The sequence below is a fragment of the Phyllobates terribilis genome, unplaced genomic scaffold, assembly GCF_046119375.1.
Source record: "Phyllobates terribilis strain yellow unplaced genomic scaffold, ASM4611937v1 Scaffold_3__8_contigs__length_932513732, whole genome shotgun sequence".
NCBI classification, from domain to species: Eukaryota; Metazoa; Chordata; class Amphibia; order Anura; family Dendrobatidae; genus Phyllobates; species Phyllobates terribilis.
This window is the reverse complement of record NW_027362763.1, coordinates 28,629,718-28,653,135: the sequence shown is the minus strand read 5'-3', so window position 1 is coordinate 28,653,135 and position 23,418 is coordinate 28,629,718. Positions and strand designations below refer to the sequence as shown.

The following is a 23,418-nucleotide window of genomic DNA, read 5'->3' as shown; positions in this document are numbered from 1 at the left end:
TTCCCCCCTTATAATGCCCCATGCTTGATGCCACCCCCCATATAATGCCCCATGCAGCATGTCACCCCCCCATATAATGCCCCATGCAGCATGTCACACTCCCCATATTATGCCACATGCAGCATGTCACCCCCCCATATAATGCCACATGCAGCATGTCACCCCCCCCATATAATGCCCCATGCAGGATGTCACCCCCCCATATAATGACCTATGCCTCCATACATTAAAAAAAAAAAAAAAATCCAATACTCACCTCACTTCTTACTTGCTGCCGCTGCCGCTGCTCTACTCTGGTCTGGACTCCAGTGTCGCGGCGTCGTCGTCCCGCTCTGCGCTGCCTGTGACGGCACTCGGGAGGGCGCGGTGTAAAGACGTCACCGCACCCTCTGACCTGAGACGTCACAGGAAGCGCAAAGCAGGAAGACAGCGGATCTGCGGAGGCACGGGGAGAGGTAAGTATCCGCCTGCCGGGGCCCTGAGCATGCGGGGGAGAAGGGCTGGCAATGGCACCGCTCCCCTCTCCTCCGCTCATAGCCCGGCGGGCCGGATAAAAGTCCTCCGCGGGCAGCATGTGGCCCACGGGCCATAGATTGAGGACCCCTGATCTACACGGATCACAAAAACCTGGCATATCTCCAAAATGCCCAGAGACTTAATCCACGTCAGGCCCGGTGGTCTTTGATTTTTCACCGCTTCGATTTCATCCTTCATTTCCGCCCTGCGGACAAGAATGTCAAAGCTGATGCCTTGTCCCGATCCTTCCTGTCCTCCGACCAAGAGGAGGAGCCTATGCACATTATCGACCCCTCTAAGGTGATGAATGTGGCCCCCTTGGATTTGACTCGTCTTCCACCCGGCAAGACGTTCGTGGCGGCTCCTGACCGTGAGAAGGTTCTTCGCTGGGGTCATTCTTCGAAACTAGCTGGCCATGCCGGCCAAAAGAAGACCTTCCTACTCATTTCCCGGCATTACTGGTGGTCTACCCTGCGTAAGGATGTGGTAGACTTCGTCTCTGCCTGTTCATCTTGTGGCTGCAACAAAGTTCCCAGACACTTACCAGCTGGTCATCTCCTGCCGCTTCCCATACCTGTTGCCCCGTGGCAACACATCGCTATGGACTTCATTACCAATCTCCCTGTTTCTGCCGGGTGTACTGTCATTTGGGTGGTCGCGGAAAGCTTTTCTAAAATGGCCCACTTCATTCCCCTGCCTGGTCTCCCGTCTTCACCTGAGCTGGCTAAGGACTTTATCCACCATATCTTCCGTCTCCATGGCCTACCCCTCCACATCGTGTCGGATCAGGGGGTTCAGTTCACCTCACGCTTCTGGAGAGCCACATGTAAACTGCTGGACATCACCCTGGATTTCTCCTCCGCTTACCACCCTCAGTCCAATGGTCAAGTGGAGCGGATCAATCAGATCCTTACCAGCTATCTCCGGCACTTTGTTAATGCCCACCATTCTGATTGGGTGGACCTCCTTCCTTGGCCCGAATTCTCTTATAATAACCACGAGAGCGAATCCTCTTCCAAGTCCCCGTTCTTTATTGTCTATGGCCAGCACCCCCGGATTCCGTTTTCCGTCTCCGCCTCTGTGGACAATCCTGCCGCGCAGTCTCTGGTCAGCGAGTTTTCTACCATTTGGGAGAGTACTAGGTCCGCACTTCTTCAGTCCTCCGAGCGGATGAAGAGATATTCTGATAAGAGACTTCTGGATCCGCCTCAATTCCGTCCGGGAGACAAGGTTTGGCTCTCCTCCAAACGGCCCTTTCGAAATCCTCAGGCAAATTAATCCAGTGGCGTACAAATTAAAACTCCCGGCCACCTTACGGATTCCCAACTCCTTCCACGTATCTCTCCTCAAACCCGTTGTCTTTAACTCTTTTTCCAACAATCCAGGTACTCCCCCTGCTCCAGTTTCCGCTGAAGACGTCTTTGAGGTAGAGAGTATTCTGGCCACCAAGAGGGTAAGAGGAAAGACCTTCTTTCTGGTAGATTGAAAGGGGTTTGGTCCTGAGGAGAGAACTTGGGAACCCAGGGAGAACATCAACGCCCCGCTTTGCCTTGAAAAATTTCTTTCTGGCCTAAAAAAGAGGGGGCCTAAGGGGGGGGGGGTTCTGTTCTGTAGAATCGGCATCTCTGCCCCTTGCTAGGCAGAGACGCCGTCCCTCTCACCTCCCCGCCCTTGGCGCGGCGTCCTCCAGCGCTTCTCTCCCCGCTGCTTCCGGCACGCGCTCCTTCCCCGGCAGTGTGCTTAGGGCGCGCGCTCCCCCTCTCTTAAAGGGACTGCGCGCGCCGTCGTAAGGAGTCCCCGGCCAATTGCCGGAGGACCTCCCATATATAAGGCACCTCCTTCAAATTGGAGGTGCCCGAGCAAAGTTGTTTGCACTGTGTCTGATCTTTGCTTCAGCCCTCAGATCCCGCTGCTAGCCTGACTCCTCGTCCTGCCTGCCAGCCTGTTATCTGCCCGTTACCTGCCGAGCCTGCCAGCCTGCTCACCTGGAGCGCTCACCTGTTACCCGCCTGTTACCTGCTTTGGCTATCAGTCCGCTCACCTGTCAGCACTCGCCTGTTACCTGCTGTGTCCATCAGCCCGCTCACCTGGGAGCGCCCACCAGTTACCTGCCAGTTACCTGCCTCGTCTGTCTGCCCGCTCATCTGGGAGCACCCGCCTGTTTCCTGCCAGCCTGCCTGGAGACCCTGCCGTCACTTGCTGTGACCACCTTCCTGGTAAACCTAAAGACTGCTACTGGCACTGCTATCACGAACTGAGACCACCTGTTAGCTACCAGAGACTTCCGCCTGCTTGCCGTGTCCATCCGTCATACCGGTCAGTTCCAGCCACCTGACCCGTGGGAGCCACCTGCTCTCTTACAAGGTCGTCCCCAGAGTAGCACCTGGTCCCTCTGCGCAGATCCTCCCTGGTCACGGAGTCGTTAGCCGCCGTCTGACCAGGGTCGGTTCGGGTTGATACTTAGTCACGCCCCTCTGGGTCCCTCCTTGCACCTCGGCACAGAGGTTCCACCACCCGGACCCGTAACACAGAGGTGTGATATCTCACTTCCAGGTAAGGATGGAGTGTGGCTCAGGACCCTAACACCCACATGCACTACACCACATTTCCAGGGGACAGGGCGACAATGCTCCCAAGAGTGAGCACAACTGCCCCTGTCCCTGGCTGGAGTGGGGGGAGGGAACACCTAGAAAGGGGGAACCCGGTAGTGTGTGGGTGGGGAGAGTAGATCTAGGGTGTACTGGAAGGGGAGTATATAAGGTGGGCACCATCTTGGAGTCAGGGAGAAAGAAGAGGGAGAAGAGAGAGAAGAAGCCTGGGAGCAGGGGCTCTGTACGGGCTCTGCTCCGCAGGGAGGCCAAGTCTCAAGGCCTGGGCCTGGAGGAGAAGAAAGGAGAGGAGAGGAACGGAGGAGGCTCCAGGAGTGGAGTGAAGGGACCCCAGGGGTGCGGAGCGGCCAGTCGCCACCGTACGCCCGCCGCTACCAGAGTAGGGGGGTCAGGCCAAGAAAGGGAACCGGATCCCTCATCTAGTGGAGGAGAGCAACTACCCTCAGCTAGTAACCGGAGGCCGTGGCATTGTACGTGCACGGCCCCTCACTACACCCGTTAGGAAGGCACCATATAGGACCCAGGGAAACGGAACATACGTTTGCCCGCCAAGGCCCGAGGCAGCTGGACAGAAAAGTGGTCAATTGTGGGGTACGACAGGCCAGAGAAAGGACACACGAAGGGGGTCCTGAAAAGCATTCCAAAGGTACCTGGGAGTTGGCCGAGCCCCTCACCTGGTGAGCACAGCACGACGTGGGCAGCCATCATCTGCAGAAGTGGCTTGGAGTGTAAAACTGTGAGTAAAGACCCTGGACTGCATCACTGGACTCTGAGTCATTACTGCTGCTCCCGCGCACCATCACCCCCACCATCTGCACTCACTGCCCTGAGGCTATACTCCTCCCGTGGGGAGTTATACTACCCTCTGCTACGCACACAACATCAGCCTCAGCGGTCTGCCCCGCAGCGGCGGTTCTCAGTGACCGCAATCCACGGGTGGCGTAGTCGGACACTTAAACACTAAAAACCAAAGAAACAGATCCGCCACTGGTTTGACCACCCTGAGCCACGGGACCGGGTTGCCGCCACGGAGACTACAACCCCTGACATTACACAGAGACCTGGCTCCGGGTATTCCCCCACACACAGCCTAGGCGGCGCGTCATTCACACATTGTGTTTTTGCTGCGTTTTTTTCCACAGGAAAAACCTGCTCTCTTGGCAGTAAAGAAGCAGCTTCAGCTGAATTTTTATTGTCTCTTGTGCATGTTCATAAAGTTTAGTGAAAAAAATATATATATGAAATTTCCTTAGGGTTTTCGCACAAAAAATGCAGCAAAACCCGATACCTGCTTTATTTTTCACTTACCCGTTGCTTTATATGGGTGAAAAAATGCTGAAAGAAGTGCATGCTGCAGATTACAAAAACTCAGCAGTTTTCCAAATCAGTCAGGAAAAAAAAAAATTGTGTGCAGGAGATTTCTGAAATCTCATAGCTTTTGTTGGTACTGTAAAATACAGCTTCAAATTTGCATAAAAAACCCACCACACACAGCAATAAGTGGCTGGAAGTTCATTAAAAAGCTCTTAAAGAGAACATGTCTGTAGGATTTTGCAAAGTAAACTACAGGCAGTGTCATGTTGGGGCTGTTACACTGATTAAAATGATACCTAAGGTGAAGAAATCTGTTTTGTGGTTCTTGTGTAATCAGTGTTTGAAGTTTTCAGTTAATGATATGCTCGTGCTCCTGGGCAGGACTATGGGCGGGTCTTCCTGATCTGGCCTAGAGCACCAAGAAAAGACTCCGCCTACATTCCCGCCCCGGACCAGGAGCATATCATTAACTGAAAACTTCAAACACTGATTACACAAGAACCACAAAACAGATTTCTTCACCTCAGGTATCATTTTAATCAGTGTAACAGCCCCAACATGAAACTGCCTGTAGTTTACTTAGCAAAATCCTGCTGATAGGTTCTCTTTAAGAGCACCACACATGGCCAAAGCAAGTCCCAAGCTGTGTCTGTGGATCTGACTCCATCAAGTGCTGATGTAGTGAAGAACCTATCCAATAATATGTACTTTTCTGTGTATAAAGGATTAAAGTCTCTCGATTCTGTGACATGAGTATACATTTAGAAAAGAAAAACTCCGCACTCCGATGGATAAAGCCGATGTGATCATTTTAATTTTTAAGAAACCTAAATCAATTGGGTCTCACATTACAGACCTTCATCAGATAAACTGTGATGCAAAAAATATCAAAAGCAAAAGAATTGTCTTAAAAATCCTGTGTATGATATTAAGAGCAAACCAATATATCAGAAAGGAGAACTTATTAAGATATTTTTCGATCAGGTCATTCAGGGCATCAATGTTACACTGGACAGACAGGTCTTGTTCTTTTTCATTATGTATAACAGCGACAATTAACAGGAGATCCAAAAACCTCAACCTCACAGAAGCTTAGATATCCCGTAATTCCGGGTCTGATGATGTTCACGTATCGCCCCTTCATGCCGTCACATTGGAAAGTCTGAGTACCGGCCAGCGGGATTGTTGTAATTTTAACACATCTATGGAGAAACATAGATTATTACACAGAGGTCCATGTCGATTTCCTGTTTCAAATCATTTCAATTAATTGCTTTTGCAAAAATGCTATTTTCTGCTTGAAAAAAATCGCTCTAAAGTCTCCTTTCTGTCTACCTTGCTATTCCCTGCCTGTTGTAAAGTCCAATCTGTCTGATCAGTGGCATCAAGACAGATCCTTCCTGGTCCTTAAAAGAGGAGGTGATTCAGATCAGACCAATATACCACTGGACAATGTGGAGCATTGCATGCTGGAAAGACAGGCTAAGGAAGTACCAGGTCCAACTGTGCCGGAAGAATACTCTAGCAGAAAAGCCAGCATCTTAAATCAATGTAGTTTATGGCCAAAGAAGACTATCTGTAGTAATTTTATGATTTTGTGTTTTGTTTAAAGGGTTTAAGGATAATCGTCTACATATAGTCAATAAGTATCTATGTCCTGGCACATATAAGATAATTGACCAGGTAAATGGTCCTTACCATCCGTAACATTCCTCACCTTCACTGTGTAACTGGAGGATGAGATTACGTCAAAGTTTTTAGGCTAAGTTATATCTTTATATCCTGAAGTCCTCTGCAGAGAGTTTACCTTGGGTTGTTATTCCCGTTATTGGCCAGCGAGTCTCCAATAAGAATTTCGGCTCCATTTATCAAGTCCGCGCAGCAATCTCCTCGGATTGTCATTGATACATGTGATATTCTGTATGTTTCCAATAGATCCACTCTCCACCAGGGTGACGGCTCAGATTTAGATGAAAAGCAAGATCCATGTTGGTAGAGAGGATCCACATTTCCATCGATGGCATTAATGGCGGCACTAAGTGTTTCAAAATTTGTAGACTGTGTTGCCCGTCCCCGAAAGGCCACATTTTGCACTATAATTCAATACAAAAAAAAAAGAAGCTGAAAAATTGATAAAGATTAGTCATGAGCGAGCACTAAAATGCTCGGGTGCTCGTTGCTCGGGTCGAGCACATTGGAATACTCATGTGCTTGATCCGAGCAACGAGCCCAATGTAAGTCTATGGGAAACTCAAGCATTTTTCAGGCGGCTCCCCCCGGCGGTCTGCAGACAGCCTAAAATTTGCCCAAATCGATGGGAACAGTGCTCAAATGACATGGGAACAGTATGTGGAAGACCCCTGGAAGCATTTCCGACTCTCAGATCACTGCTGTTAACAATGTTGTCAGAGTATTACGCCACTTTTATGGACTCACAATAAAACATACAAAAACAAAACCAAAATGGATTTTCCTGGGAAATATGTTAAGGAACATCCTTTCCAGGGTAATGACTTGTATATAAGGCAAAATAAATAACCAAAACAAAAAATACTCCTCCATACCTTGTGCTATGTTCGCACGTAGCGTTTTTGATGCGTTTTTGCACTTTTGCATTGCTTTCAACCAAGACAAATGCATTCACCAGGAAATGTCATTTTAACATTTCACAACCTTATCTGGCCATGTGCTGTGTGACACATCATCAGACACATGCATACAGTGCTGAAAAGACATGGGAACAGCATGGGGAACACCTCTGGAAGCATCTCTGACTCCCAGGTTACTGCTTAAAAGTGTGCCCATCATAAGTGATCCTTGTCGCATGCGAAGATTCCTCCCGCCATGCACCTGTCGTTGCAGACTTGCAACAATCACCGTCCACGTCCTTGTCCCACTGCAGCGTTCCCTATTGTCCCAATGCAAGCGCAAGTATGCAGCCAGCCACCCACCCACCGGCTGCAATACCATACTGCCAAATTTTTGACAGCTGCTTGCACTTGAAATGTGGCCTTTTAAGCTCATGGAGGCAGAAGCTTTTCATAACTTTATGCCGGCGGCTGCCCGGGTGTCCATACTCAGTCCCCAGCCGCTACTATTTCTCCCGGTATCGTCTCTGCCTTCCACAATTATGGGTCCCACAACATTACACGTGCCCTCCCCAGTGCACTTACTGGGAAGGACCACCTAACCACAAACACGTGGACAGGTGAATGTGGCCAGGGATGGTACGGAGCCAGTCCACAGCTTTTTTTGCTGAGAGTTGTATTTAGCTCGGTGAAAGGACTGGCACAGAGGGAAACCGTATCTACCCTGCGTGTCATTTCTCCCAGGAAGTCCTGTAATTGAGCTTGTTGCAGAAGCAATGGCAGCCCGTCTAACATCAACTCGCCCTTGTCGGTGGTGCTTTGACACACACACATCTTTCTTTGCACATTTAATTTCTTGAATACAGAGTTGGACAATGGTCTGATCTGTAATGCGGCCGATCCACATTAAAAATGCAGCCATAGAGTGTCCGGGAACCTTCCCCCACACTTTTCTTAGCCAGGGCTGCTTTTCGGCAGGGTTGGACGGGCCCACCAGAAAACCGGAGACTCCTCCAGCGGGCCCTGGCTTCTCCTTCAGGAGAGTTCATAGTGCCGAGGTGAGGCCATGATGATGATAGAGGCCACCATCTGCTTAGTTTTCTGTTACTTTGAATGCTAGTGCAAGTATGCAGCCAGCCACCCACCCACCCACCCACAGGCCGCAACACTAAATTGCCAGATTTCTGTGCAGCTCTTTGCACTTGAAATATGGCCATGGTATTAGCACTGCCCCCAGCACCAGTAGCGAAGCCATCCCCAATTTCCTTCTCAGGAATTTTATTTGGTACACTGAGTGGCTACCCAAATACATTTTCTCACAAAGGAGCTGAAGATAGAGAGGCAGTAGGTGCAAGTTTCTCCAGCCTGTTAGATATTAAAGGGTGAACGGCAGCACATTTGACGCGCCCAGGGAATGGGGACGACTCGGCGCCCGGGACTTGTTGTTGGTTTTGGGGATGTCGCGGTGGCTGGCTCCCGGGCCCGTACCCTGGAGTCACTCTTAAAAAGGGAAGGAGGAATGGGGGAAAAGGTGTATGGGAAAGGGGAAATTGTTTGTGAAGCCACCCATGGTTTCTGGTGAGGATCACCAGCGCTGCTACAGTCCTCTGAGGCCGATGGTCAGCTTGGTTGGTGCGGCTCCCTACAGGTGGAGCGTGGCCTCAGGGCAGCGTAGGAGAAGGGATGCAGGATAGAGTGTTGGCGGGTGCAGTGCCGCAGAGAAAAGAACAGACAGAGGCAGTATTTGAAGTCATCCAAGTCTTTACTCACGGTGGTGCTTTTTCAGCTCAGAGATTCTCTCTGCTGTCACACGGCGAGCTGCGGCCGCCAGGGTGGGGTTCAGCACACCCCAGGTAGCTCAGGTGCACTAGCCAGGACCCCCGCTCTAAAGCGTTCCTCTCCTGGTGAACTTCTCCCGCCTTGTGTCCCCCACTGTGTCTCGTACGGGTACTGCGATGTCCTTGATGGGTAGCGTGTAGCTCCCGGACCAACTGGTTGCCCTTCTTGGTTACTAGTGGTGAGAACTTGGTGTAAGGCCGGGTCCCTCTGGATGAACTCAGATTAGGGAATACAGGTGGCGACTCTGCTCCGTCCGCACCCCCTGAGATCCTTTCGCCTGTGGAGCCTAACTCCTCTGCTCCTCTCCTGGGCCTTCTTGGTTGGACTCTGACCGGGGACAGAGCCGGTTATTACTCTGCCCCAATCCCCCGTCTCGAGGCCTGAGACCGGGAACCGTGGACCCTGAGGCGGCTGCAGCCTTGTGCTGACCTGCCGTCCCGAAGACCCACGACTAAAGACCCGGTTATTAAAATGGCTTCTAGTTAAATATGATTCTATTAAGTGCTAAAGTAAAGTGCTCCCTCACCCTCACTCACTACTTGGTTCCCCCTACTTTTGGTTCCCCCCAACTCCTCCATTCAGGCCCGGGGCAGCACTATGGTGCTATAGGCCCCCTTCCGAACTGGAGTGGTGTAGTGTTGAGTGTGTGGTTGGGGTCCTGTGAGATGCTCCATCCTTACCTGGGAGAGGAGATACCACACCTCATTCTGAGGTGCAGTACCCCTGTGGCGACTGAACCCTCAGTGGCGCCACACATTGGAATAGTGGTTAGCACTGAAGCCTTGCAGCGCTGGGATCCTGGGTTCAAATCCCAGCAAGGACAACATCTGCGAGGACTTTGTATGTTCTCCCCGTGGTTGCGTGTGTTTCCTCCTCAGTAAAAAAGCAGCCATAGAGTGTCCGGGAACCTTTCCACACACTTTTCTTAGCCTGGACTGCTTCTCAGCAGGGTTGGACGGTCCCACCAGAGAATCCTCTGGTGTGCGTTGGCTTCTACTTCAGGAAAGTTCATGATAGCGCTAACTTTGCAGCTGCTATGGGGCTCTTGAGCGGGGGAGAAAGGTTAGCCCTCAGAATCAAATCCTCTGGTGGGCACAATGTTTTTCAATCTGAAACAACTTCTCAGTGGGAGTTGTATTTCACCACAGTCATATTCTTTAGCTCGGTGAAAGGACTGGCATAGAGGGAAACTGTATATACCCCAGCTGTCATTTCTCCGTCACCAGGTTCCGCCTGTTGTCACACACGACCATGCCTGGCTGTATGTTCAGCGATGAGAGCCACAGATCAGGCTGCTGTGTTACAGCTTTCAACAACTTTGCAGCGCTGGGCGGTTTGTCAATTAAGCATTAAGAATGTTATCTTCAGCACAGCCTGTTGCCGCTTGGCCAAGGCAGTGCTGCAGTGCTGTTAGCTTGTGATTGATGTGGTCATTTCGGAGATGGAGGAGGAGGTGACGAGTCCCCCTGGACCATGGGGTACTCGGTAGCCGGACCGGTCGTTGCTAGGGGAGATGTCACAGTGGCGGTGACCCGGTCCGTGACCCAGGGCGGTCAATAAAAGGAGTTTTAAAGAAAAGGATTATAGTTTTTATGAAATGTTCGTGACACCACCTGTGGTATGCGGCTAAAGGGAGCCGCCGCTGCGGAGCAGGTCCTCTGGAGCAGATGTTAGTGCAGCAGGGTTGGTTTAGCTCTCCACAGGTAGAGCTTAGCTCCAGGGCGTTGCAGGGATGTTATAGATGAAGTAGGTGTGTAGGGTTGTGCAGGGGATGATGGCGCAGTAATAATTCATAGAGACAGTGGGGTGCAGTCTTCAGGGTTTTACTCACGATTTTTAGACTCCAAGTTACCAGGGCCAGGGTAACTTCCCACGCTGTCCTGTGTTTACTCAGGGAGGGGTTCAGCAAACTCCCAGGTACCTCCGAAGTACATAACGGGACCCCCTTCTGTGTGTTCCTTCTGGCCGTCTCCCTGCACCTCACACCCAGTGTCCCAAGTCAGTGACCGCGGACCTTGTCGGGCGACGTTTTCTCTGTTCCCTGGGTCCTCTATGGCCACCTTTTTGGCGAGTTAGATGTGGCTGTTGGCTGCAGCACCTGAAATGCCGCATCCTCCGATTATCTAGTTGAGACTTGAAGAACTCTGCTAGTTTAGGGGCCGGTCCCCTCTCTGCCGCCTGATCCTTCCACTCCTGGTGGGTACGGGCGCATGGGTGGCATCTGCCCTGCCCGTGCCCCTGGGATCCTTTCTGTTCTTACTGGAGCCTTTCTTCCTGCTCCTCTCCTCTCTTCAGTCTGTCCTGGGCCTCTCTCAATAGGCCCTCCTCCTGAGCAGAGCTCCTGCTCCTTTCACTCTCCTCCTTTGACTGAAGTGAACTCCCAAGATCGCTTCCCCTTTTTATATCCTCCTTCTGAAGTGCTCCCCTGATCCTTTTCCTCCACCCACACCCACTACATGGTTCCCCCTCTCTTGGTTCCCCCCACTCCAGCCAGGGACAGGGCTCAGCAGAGGAGCAGCTCAACTTGCCCCTCCTGCTGGTCTGTAATAGTGTAGTGTTGGATGCAGGTGTTAGGGTCCCGGGCAGTACTCCATCCTTACCTGAGACTGAGATACCACACCTCTGGGTGAGATGCAGTACCTCTGTGGCGACTGAACCCCCAGGGGCGCCACAGAGGTGCAGGAGCTGAACAATATGATTACATTGAGGTTAAATTGGTGACGCTGTTTTTGATACTAAAGAAAGATTCAATTGTTTTGTTTTTTTTTACTTTTTTTTTTTTAAGACAAATGCATTCACCAGGAAATGTCATTTTAACATTTTATAACCTTATCTGGCAATGTGGTGTGTGACACATCATCAGACACATCCTGTTTTATTTATGATGGAGGGACTCTGAAAGTCATAAAGCCTATTTTTCTAGGGACATCAGACGGCCCTTACTATTCTTAAAAGTCCAGCAGTCGGCCCTCGCTATTGTTAGAGAGCCATCAGCCGGCTATGCTTTGTTGTTCCCATTATTAATAAGTGGGTCTCCTATGCTGTTATTGCGTATCCAGTGACTGCAAGGGCTGCCAAAAATTTGAACGCTACCCAATACCCCTTTTAAGAGACATAGAGGAGGGTCTCAGTAAAAAAATGTTCCCATTATAAAGGAGCGGGTCTCTTTTAGTGGTAATGCCCATGCTGTGACTGCAAGGGCTGCCAAAATTTGGGAAAAACCCCACAAAGAATTAAAAGACACACAGAACAGGGCCACAGTAACAAGGTACGACATGTTCCCATTAGAAAGGAGAGAGTCTGCTATACAGTTATTGGGTATGCAGTGAGTCCAACGGCTGACCAATTTTAGGAAAAACCCCACTAAGAATTTAAAGACACATTGAGCAGGGCTACAGTAATGACAAATTTCCATTAGAAAGGAGCGAGTCTCCCATAGTGTTGGCCTATGCAGTGAATGCAAGGGCTGCCAAAAATTTGGAGGCACTCCAATGCCACTTGGAAGAGACGTGGAGGAGAGTCTCATAAAAAAATGTTCCCATTAGAAAGGAGCGGGCCTCCTATCATGGGCGTACCCACCGTGGGGCAGCTGCCCCCCTCTAGAAACAGGCACACAAGCCACACACCAGGGTCGGCGTCAGCACCCGGCGCACCCGGACAAATGCCGGGGCCCTGAGCAGGCGGGGGGGCCCCTCACCGTCAGCGCCCGCTCCCACCCGCTTGCTCAGGGCCCCGGCATCCGGAACAATACTTACCTCTCCCCGTGCCTCCGCAGTAGCTCTTGCATCCTCCACGGCTGCTCCACTGTGACGCCTCAGGTCAGAGGGCACGGTGACGTCTTCACACCGCGCTCTCCCCTGAGCAGTCACAGCGCAGAGCGGGATGACACTGGCGACGCTGGAGTCCGGAGCAGCGGCAGCAGGTGAAATGTGAGGTGAGTATTTGATTTTTTTTTATTGTATGGAGGCCTGTGGCAGTATAAGGGAGGTGGGTGAGGTGGGGGTGTGTGACATCCTGTATGGGGCATTATAAGGGGGGGGGGGTGACATCCTGCATGGGGCATTATAAGGGGGGGGTGACATCCTGCATGGGGCATTATAAGGGGGGGATGTGACATCCTGCATGGGGCATTATAAGGGGGGGAGTGTGACATCCTGCATGGGGCATTATAAAGGGGGGTGACATACTGCATGGGGCATTATAAGGGAGAGGTGGGTGTGACATCCTACATGGGGCATTATAAGGGAGGGGGGATGTGTGACATCCTGCATGGGGCATTATAAGGGAGGGGGTGTGTGTGACATCCTGCATGGGGCATTATAAGGGAGGGGTGTGTGTGACATCCTGCATGGGACATTATAAGAGAGGGGGGTGTGTGACATCCTGCATGGGGCATTATAAGGAAGGGGTGTGTGTGTCATCCTGCATGGGGAATTATAAGGTGGGGTAACATCCTACATGGGGCATTATATGGGGGGGAACAGCCTGCATGGGGCATTATGTGGGGGGAACAGCCTGCGTGGGGCATTATGTGGGGGGGAACAGCCTGCGTGGGGCATTATGTGGGGGGGGACAGCCTGCATGAGGCATTATGTGTGGGGAACAGCCTTCATGGAGCATTATATGGGGGCCAGTATTCTGTATGGAGCGTGATATGGGGGCCAGTATCCTGCATGGAGCGTTATCTGTGGGCGAATATCCTGCATGGAGCGTTATATGGGCACCAGTATCCTGTATGGATTGTTATATGGGGGCTAGTATTCCGTATGGAGCATTATATGGGGGCCAGTATTCTGTATGGAGCATTTTATGGGGGCCAGTATTCTGTATGGAGCATTATATGGGGGCCAGTATCCTGTATGGAGCGTTATATGGGGGCCAGTATTCTGTATGGAGCGTTATATGGGGGCCAGTATTCTGTATGGAGCATTATATGGGGGCCAGTATCCTGCATGGAGCGTTATATGGGAGCCAGTATTCTGTATGGAGTGTTATATGGGGGCCAGTATTCTGTATGGAGCGTTATATGGGGGCCAGTATCCTGCATGGAGCGTTATATGGGGGCCAGTATCCTGCATGGAGCGTTATATGGGGGCCAGTATTCTGTATGGAGCGTTACATGGGGACTAGTAACCTGTATGGAGCGTTATATGGGGGCCAGTATTCTGTATGGAGCGTTATATGGGGACCAGTATCCTGTATAGGGCATTTTATGGCGGCCAGTATACTGTGTGGAGCGATTCGCCGGTTTCTGAGCTATTGTGGAATTTACAATAGATATCACTCATGTAATGTAAGAAGTGAAATATTTGCATTGTACTATATATATATTTCTCTTCGGTATCTGTGACCATGGCTTGCCCCCCCCTAGTTTTGATCCTGGTTACGCCCATGCCTCCTATACTTGTAATGCCCATGCACTAAGTGTATGGGCTGACAAACATTTACCCCTGGGGGGTATACATGAACATACTGTATAATTCCACCAGCGGCACTAAAAACCCGATCTGATAAAACGCTGGCGGCAGGGCAGGCCAGGACCTCCAAGGCGTAGGGAGCCAGTTCATTCCATGTATCCAGCTTGGATACCCAATAATAATAAGGCACAGCGGAATCATGGAGGACGTTGGTACGGTCAGCAAGGTACTCCCTCAGCATCTTCTCAAACTTTGCACTCCTTGTGAGAGTACCCCGCGCCTCAGGGCCTGTGTGATGGGAGGGTCTGAGAAAACTCTCCCAGAACTTTGACAGTGTTCCCCTGCCTCTGCTGGATTGGAGTTGTGTCTCTCTCGCCTGTACTCCTTGGTTGTCCAATGAACTGTGACCTCTGCCACCAGCGTTTTCAGATGGGAATTTTTTTAATAGTTCTGCAACAAAGGCCTTCTAATACTGCCCCATTTTTGTACACCTGTCCGCCTCAGGAATAAGAGATATAAAGTTCTCCTTGTAGCGTGGGTCTAGAAGTGTCACCAACCAGTAATGACTGTCACCCAAAATTTTGAGAGCGCAAGGGTCATGGTAAAGGCAGCGTAACATAAACTCAGCCATGCGTGCCAGACTACTAAGAGGCAAGACTTCCGTGTCCTCACCAAGAGGATGACTGACCATGCTCTCCTCCTCCTCCTCTCTGTCCTCTGGCCATCCATGCTGAACAGACGGTATGACAGCTGTGCAGGTAGTACCGTCTATATTGCAAGGAATTAGCTCCTGTCCTTCCTCCTCCTCTTCCTCATTGTCACCCAATCCACCTTGGGAAGAGATGAGGCTTGGTTGTGTGTAATCACCCTGTATGGTTCCTTGCTCCATCTCATCGTGCTCCGCCTGCAATGCATCCTCTTTGATTATGAGCAGAGAGCGTTTCAGAAGACAGAGAAGCGGTATGATAACGCTAATTATGGCGTCATTGCCACTCACCATCTTGGTGGAGACCTCAAAGTTTTGGAGGATGGTACATATGTCTGACATCCATGTCCACTCCTGAGGTCTTATGTGTGGGGTCTGAACTGAATACCGACAGCCTTGTTGATGCTGGTACTCAACAACTGCCCTCTTCTGCTCACAAATCCTTCCTAACATCTGCAGTGTAGAGTTTCAACGCATGGGAACATCACACACCAGTCTGTGAGCCAGAAGCTGCAAATGCTGCTGAAACACGGCAAGGGTGGCGGAAGCTGTAGGTGACTTTCTAAAATGGGCACACAGGCGGCGTACTTTAACAAGCAGATTCTGCAGCTCTGGGTAGGATTTGAGAAACCGCTGAACCTCGAGGCTAAGCACATACATAGGCCAGACACGGGATTGCATGCACAACAGCGGAAGAAGCAATGGTGCCACCTGCAGACACTGTCCCTGGACCCTGGGGTTCGGCCCACAAAGTCGAGTGCTTTGCTGCCATGTGCCTGATCATGCTGGTGGTGGTCAAGCTGGTAGTTTTGCCACCCCTGCTGATGCTGGCCTGGCAGGTGGTGCAAATGGCCTTTTTGGGGTTATCGGCAGAGTCTTTAAAAAACAACCAGACTCGGGAAGACCTAACAGTTGTACTGGCAACTTCCTTCGTGTTGGTGTTACGGGGAATGGTTGCCCACCTTCTTTCTGCGGCTATCACACTGCTTCTTCCTGCCTGTTGGGGTGCTCTGCCTCCCTCCCCCTTTGTGCTGCTGTCCTCGCTCTGCATGTCCTCCTACCAGGTTGGGTCAGTTACTATATCATCCACCACCTTGTCTTCCACTTCCGCACTCTTGTCCTCCTCCTCACTTCCTGGCAATTGTGTCTCATCATCGTCCACCTCTTGTGACACTTTCCCACCGTCGCCTTCATGTGACTGTGGCTGCTCAAATATTTGGGCATCGCTACATGCGATCTCCTCTTGCCCCGCTTCAAGTGGACCAGGCGAGAGGCCCGAATCTATAAATGAGAAAGTGAACAGCTCTTCAGAGTGTCCAAGTGTGGGATCAGTTGTCTCTGGGTACTCAGCATGGCGGGAGGAAGGAGGATCAGGGTGAGGAATATGCGGTCCAGACTCACGGCTACTGAGACTTGACCGTGTGGAAGACAGGGTGGTGGTGGTGGCTAAGTGACTGGAAGCATTATCCGCTATCCAACCAACAACCTTTTGACACTGCTCAGGGTTCAATAGTGGTGTGCTGCGGTCCCCTAGGAATTGGAACAGGAAGGTCAGGTGAGAAGATGTGGGTGTTTGTTGTGGCACAATTTCGGCTTGCCCACGGCCTTGTCCTTGGCCTCTGCATGCACCATCACCATCACGTCCAGCTCCCCGTCCTTTGCCACGTACCTTGCCCATTTTAAATGGAGGACAGTATCTTCCACGCTCACTACAAATGACTGAGTTTGGAGCGAACTTAAATGTGATCCGTGTGACGGAGAAAACAGAGTTTTAAATACCTGGCCTGTAGGTAAGTAGTGTGAACAGCAAACTGCTGTGAATTGCTTCACTGACACACTGAAAGAAATTTTTAATGGAGGCCAGAAATGGCAGTATTTTCTGACAACGTATATGTGATCCCTGTGATGGAGAAACCACAGTTTTAAATAGCCGGATTTCTAGCGCTGTAATATGGAAAGGACCTGACTGTATTCTGCAGTGCCAACAAGCAAATGGCACAGAAAAACGGTGTTCTCTGGATTGCTATTTAAGCAAATAATGAGGATTAAGATCCAAAAAAAAGTATTCCTGGCCCCTGAGACCTGGGCCTTTGTATAGAAATATCTAACAGCAGCAGAAGGCAGAACTGGAATGGAGCCTCTTGTGCTATATACACTGCAGTCTGCTATATACACAGCAGTCTGCTATATACCCTGCCTGCCTGCCTATATACACTGCCTGCCTGAAATCTCTGCAGATGGATTAGTCCTCAGAAGGACTGTTTATTAAGCTGGATATGTGTAATGTACGGTTTTTCTCCCTACACTACCTAATACACAAGCAAATCTCTCCTTGACGCAGCAGCAGCTCTCCCTACACTGTCTGATTCCGGAGTGACTGTGACGAGCATGGCGGCGCCAGATCTGATATAAACCTGATGACGCTGTGCGGCCAGCCAATCACTGTAATGCCACAACCAACATGGCTACGGCATTACAGAGAGTGGCAGGCAATCCCTGCATGTTCATTGGCTCTCTAAAGAGCGCCAAACATGCAGGGAGGAGACCCGAGTTCCCACCGAGCAACCCGGAAATACTCGGCGAGTGTTGAGCACCTCGAGCAGTGAGATGCTCGGGCGAGCACCGAGCAGTAGCGAGCTTCTCGCTCATCACTAATAAAGATGTAGTATCTGGGTGAGAATGACATTAAAACAGGTTTCATGGAAGCACCCAATTGTTGGAGTGAGGATGGAAGGATGAGTCACCACTCCATACAGATATTAGGTGGTCATGTAACCCTTGCTTTCCCCATTATTGGAGTTGTAAAATGGTAACTTGATAACTTGCTGATTGTTGGTGGTCCCACCTATGGAATCCCCACTAATTCATTGCCACATGTGAATGGAGCAATAGTCTAGCGTGGGACTGCTGGTGACAGACGAGGACAGCACCTGGTTATCTCCCACAGGCAATGCCTAGAGTGGTCGTGCCAGTACTCAATCTCTTCTCCACTTAAAAAAAGGACATCGTAGAGACCTGTTTTCAGGATCTGTGCGGTCCCAGCGCTCTAATCCTCAGTGATCAGTCAGTTCCCACCTATCCTGTGGAAATCTATCCAAAACCTGATATCTCTGTGCTCAGAGGAACCCTGGAAGCTGAGGTTTGGGGAGATGTTGGTGGGACTTTTATACTGTAGAGTTTCTTTACTTGTCACTTAACAATCTCTTACCCCCTTTCCTTGAAATCTTACGCATAGAGGTCTAGGAAGCTGAGATATGAGGAGCTGTTTGATGGGGTTCTCACAATGTCAAGCTGTCACCTGGATGCCTCAGAGGATATTTTTGAGCTTCATCTTACCAAACAAAAATACCCAAGAAGAAAGGTCAACAACTAAGAGGGATACTCCCAGCAAATACAAGAAGCCCATGAACAATGGAAGCAAAACACTATGATAATCTTTATTGATATAATGAGACCAATAGAATATAAACTGGATAAAAGCTAGGAGTGTGGAATAAAGGACCTCACTCCCCTCAGGGACCAACTGCATGAAACTGGTATAGGTAAGAGAAGTCCAAGAATGTGAAATCTATACAGAAAGTTCCATCGTAGAGTTACGTAACTCCAACTTTATATATGTATGCCAAAATGTGGCAGAAATATTGTGGAATAATGCTACAGAGACCGGCAGAAAATATGACGCGACCCTGGGCCTGCTGTGTCGTGCGGCATCGCGCGCACGGGGGCTCACCCGGAGCCGGATCAGATAGGGGTAGTAGTCTCGTGGCGGTGACCCGGTCCGTGCCCAGGGAGTCAAACTGAGTGGTAGTCTTAGCAGTAGATGTTAGAATCCTGCCGACTACGCCAAAGTTGACGCGCCCCTGGGCCTACTTGGTGTAGCGTTGCGCACGCGGGGACTACCCGGAGCTGGGCCTGTTGGGGGGTAGTAGTCTCGTGGCGGTGACCCGGTCCGTGCCCAGGGAGTCAAACTGTGTGGCTGAGTATTAGCAGTAGATGTTGGACGACTACGCCACCCGTTGAATGCAGCTATGGAGCTGCCGCTGCAGGGCAGACCGCTGAGGCCGGTGGTACGATTGTGCAGCGTAGATGGTATAACCCCCAACGGGAGGGGTATGGCCTCAGGGCAGCCGACGTGGATGATGGGGGTAGCAGGAACCACTCAGAGACGATGCGGTGTAGTTCAGGGTCTTTACTGGTAATCAAGATAGACCCTCCCGGAGTACTGGCTAGCGATCGGGGCCTGGTCAGTCTTTGAGCAGATGGGATTTTCCCCTGGCCAGGCGGAGTTGTAGGCCTCCCCAACTAATTGTACTCTTCTGGCTACCTTGCTAGAGGCGGGTAAAAGTAGCCCACGTCCCTGAGTGTACCGTGTGGTGCTCACCCGTATGGCCGGTGACTCGGGGCCTTCTGGTAGCCTCCGCTCCACGACGGCGGTGCTGGTCCCACGCATGTGACCGTGCCTTCGGGTTTCTTGGCCAGAGGACCTGAAATCCCCTGCCGGTCGGTTTCTGCTGCTGGGTAAGGATTCGTCCCCACAGCCTCGGACTCCGGGTCCGGTGATAATTCTTCAATCAGGGCGAGCTCTACAGCTGCCAGCCCCTGATTCCTTGTAGCACTGCTCCCACTGAGCTCCTGATCTTTCTTTCCTATAGCTGCTCCACTACAGACCAGACTGTGTCTCTGTCTGTGTTCTCTGCTCTTTCTCAACTCTCTAACCCTGCCTCAGCCCCAGTTTTATATAGGGGAAGTTCTTCCCCTCCCAGGACTGGGCAGGAGGTGTGGCATGCATAGGATTCCTGACCAAGAGACCTCCCACCTGCTCTCAGACGTAATATTGCTATTACTGTGGAAACCAGACCCCTGGGGTGCCACAAATACACACCTTAAAAAGGTATCCCAAAATGATGGGCAAACAGCCAAACAATGGAAAGTGCAAGTGCAAACAAATATTCCAAGGAAGGTTGGAGCAGCCTGGAGTGAAGTACAGACCCCAACGCGCGTTTTGCATGAGCTTCTTCCTGGGGCAGTGTTTTTTTTTTATTCCACATCATTAATTATCATAGTGATTTGTGTGCTCTGCTTCCATTGTTTATCGGTTCCTTATCTTACCAATCAGCTGCACAAAATACTTATTCGTTGGGGCGTCTGACGTCTTCCTTTAGCAATGACTGTAAAATACAGTTTCTATCGGATTTAACAATCATTGGTAAATAGACTTGTACACAAAGCGTCTATGTTGGTAGGCTGTGGTCACCAGAACAGATCCTATAGATTCCTTCCACCTGCCGACATCCCTGGATCCTTTTAGTAGGTCTCACGCAAAGTTGTGCATGCTTTGTGCCACAATGATGACCTTGATGGGGATGCCGGCAGGTAGGAGGTTCGTAGAGCTCTGATCTGATGGCCACGGACTACAAAAACAACCATTTTTTGCCAGCTATGAAAGAGAAATTCAGGAACTTTGTAGGTGCAGTCGGTTCTTGCTATAAGATTATTTTGATGAATGGACTGATTACTGGATTGTGAAGTTAAGGACCAAACTCAAGAGTCCTGGATTTTGACTACAAGAAGACAGAAGATGGTAGAAATGATATCTGCCAGAATTCATCCTTTCTTCCCCCCCGTCCCATTATCATGTTATAGGTATTACAGAACTCACATTGAGCTGTGCCGCCGGACACGGAAATCCACAAGACGATGAAGGTGAGTAAGAACATGATTATTCCGCCAGACTGGAAAACAAGCAAAATAATTACATTAGGATCAATAGAAGATGAATGTGAATCGAATAGATTGCGGGAGCCTTACTACCACCCGGAGCCGGCACACTCCTCTCCAACTTATAAATCATACAAGGAAAACTAGAAGTCTTCAAATTGCTAAATTGTTCTGCCAATAAAGCGGATCTACACTTTCACAAGAAATCAAAGATAGTGTAGTTCTCTGCAGTGTTATCATTTTCCCTAAATAACTCTATTAGTGATTTTTGCTTATAACCCGCCTCATGGGCCTCCCAAAGTTTGTGCTTCCAACTACACTATGTAATACTGGCCTTCCTGCCTGATTCCTCTTGCTCCTCCCGGCAGGGACATCGACATGCTTACCACCTCGGCTGCCCAGCTGCTTCCTCTGCTCCAGCCGTGGTTTTCATGTCCCAGGGCCTGCAGGTCTCCTACCAGCGCGATTAGGGAGAGCATGCGCACTCCTGATGTGTCCCCAGCCAATAGCTTGGAGACACTAAGTATTTAAGGTACCTTCCCCTGTTGGGAGGTGCCTGAGCCACATCAGTATTTAGTTAGTCTGCAAGCTGCTAAGACCATTGTCAGGTCCCTATTCCCGTACCCATCCTGTCTCTCTGAACCTAAACCAGTTCTGCCTTCCTGAGCTTGTCTAGTCTGGACCAGCTCCTGAACCTGTTACCCATCCTGTCAAAACCAGTGCCTGAATATGCACTTAACTAGCACAAGTGTCCATCCTGTCTAGTGATCCACAATTCATACTGTCTGAACCAGCACCAGAATTCAGGCCTGTCCGACACTCCGAGTCTGCACCTGCGTCCTTGTACTAGAGTCTGTCCTGGGATTCCGATCCCGTCCTGCCTGGGACTTCGAGTGTCTCTACCTGCATCTATGACCCTTTAGGTCAGCTGCAGTACTGGAAATCGCCCTGGAGTGGTACCTGGTGGGTACCTGCAGCTGAAGCCTATCCTCACCATCAAAGGCTCTAGTGAATACCTGGTAGCACTTACAATGTACCCCCGGTCCGTGGCGTAGTGGGTCCACACCCACTAACGTGACACACTGAAACATGTATCGTCCTCTTCCTGCTGCTGAGCTACCATCTTCAGTGTGTCGTAAGATTTTACAGCCCGTGTTTCTGCACTGAAGATGGCAGCTAAGAACGATGAGCGGGACGCTGACTAGTTTTGAGTAGCCAGTAGCCCAGACGTTGGGAGGTTATCGGTAAAAAAAAATCCCTAATAGAATGATTTAGGGAATTGATTATATTACAGAGTTCTGCACTGCAATCATTTTCTTGTGAATGTGCAGCCACCCTTTAACGGTCTTGTAAGTCTTTGCAGTTAAACTGCACGGCCATAACAATCAGTTTGCTGCCTGGTGATTGCTAAGTAAATCCAACTCCTGGTCCCAAACTATCACTGGGCAATGCAAAGAGTGATATCTGCAGAAAATCCACAGCCTTTCCTCAACAAAATCTCTAACAAATCCACACTATTTATTATAGATTTTGCCATGGAATTTCTATGGCAAAGAGTCCACATTGGTTCAGGTGCATGGGGACCTACACTTATCAGTACTGCAGTCTGCTTTTGCCATTGTACTTATCACCTCCATTGCCCTACTCCTGCCGGCTGCAGCTCTCAATGTTGTAGTAGCCATGAATGTGTGGCTCAGTCCATTGACAGAACGACTTCTTTGCTGAACTCACCTGCCGTGGCCATCTCTACAGGGTCAGCAGCACTCGGCATAACAGGGGCGCAGAGTTTCACCAATAAAAAGTGTGAGCTAATGGCCAAGTGGTAAATTGCATGCGTATGGTAACCAGCCGTGCTGAACACTACAGCTATGAGAAAAACCAGACAGACACATGAATCTTAAGACTGCAAGCGTAAGTGCATTGGTCACAGGAAAGTGCTGCTGATTTGTTTTGTTCTATTATAGTATACAAACATCATTTAACACATTAATTGTTAATAACTGCAGATCACACTTTATGGTAATGAAAAGTTAGGAAAAGTTTCAAAAAGTTAAGAAAAGTTGGAAAAGTATATTCAAACTGCAAACTTGCACCTGCCGGGTGTCGCTCTAGTTTTCCATTGTGCTGACATACCGCAAGTGATTAAAATAAGATAAAAGTAAAAAACATTTCTTACCCGTGGACACTGAAGTGCAGGTTATTTGCTCCTGGTAGATAAATTTGAGTATAAACCTAAATCTTGTCCCAGCAGTTGCCTGAGTCGTTCCTTACTGTTCACTGCGCCAGATCACGAAGTCTGAAGAATTTATAGAAAGAACAAAAAGTCGTTGTCATAATTCATTATCTGTTCTAACCAATTATGGATCTGCTCAGTGACGACCTCCATATACGGCTCATGTAAACGGCTTATATCATCCTTTTTACTGAGGATGCGTGACATCCAGTTACAGCAGGTCTGGAGGGGCTGCCGCTTTTTATTGTCATATTGCACAATAAATGAATGTGTATCTCACAATTATTTCTTATCTATCATTTTCCGACTTTTTTTTAAAAATAGCAATCTCTTTCGCACCTACATTATGACCTCGGGGTCATTCAGCTGCCCTGATTAAAAATGTTTAAAGAATGATCTCTTTTTGGGAGTAGATCATGACTTGCTGGTGTATATACACAGATGGTGAAAACGGAAGGAGCTGTGGCTTTTTCACAAG

The 23,418-nt window shown here is 49.9% G+C and overlaps 1 protein-coding gene across 1 annotated transcript; it reads right to left on the bottom strand.

The window, feature by feature from the left end:
* Positions 1-5,214: 5,214 nt before the first annotated feature.
* LOC141258736 (fucolectin-like) lies at positions 5,215-23,032 on the bottom strand. Its single transcript, XM_073673791.1, has 4 exons — positions 22,884-23,032; positions 20,649-20,721; positions 6,247-6,532; positions 5,215-5,641 (listed from the first exon to the last, which is right to left on the bottom strand). Exons 2-4 carry the CDS (start codon positions 20,704-20,706, stop codon positions 5,476-5,478), a joined length of 510 nt encoding a protein of 169 aa, XP_073529892.1. The 5' UTR covers positions 20,707-20,721; positions 22,884-23,032; the 3' UTR covers positions 5,215-5,475.
* Between the last annotated feature and the right edge of the window lie 386 nt (positions 23,033-23,418).

Bases quoted from the DNA above. Each gene is read 5' to 3' on its own strand.
- LOC141258736 (XM_073673791.1), bottom strand. From the start codon at position 20,706: ATGTTCTTACTCACCTTCATCGTCTTGTGGATTTCCGTGTCCGGCGGC. The intron at 6,533-20,648 runs GTGAGTTCTGTA...ATTGAATTATAG, and splicing joins GTCCGGCGGCACAGCTCAAT to TGCAAAATGTGGCCTTTCGG. The intron at 5,642-6,246 runs GTAAACTCTCTG...GTTTCTCCATAG, and splicing joins AACGGGAATAACAACCCAAG to ATGTGTTAAAATTACAACAA.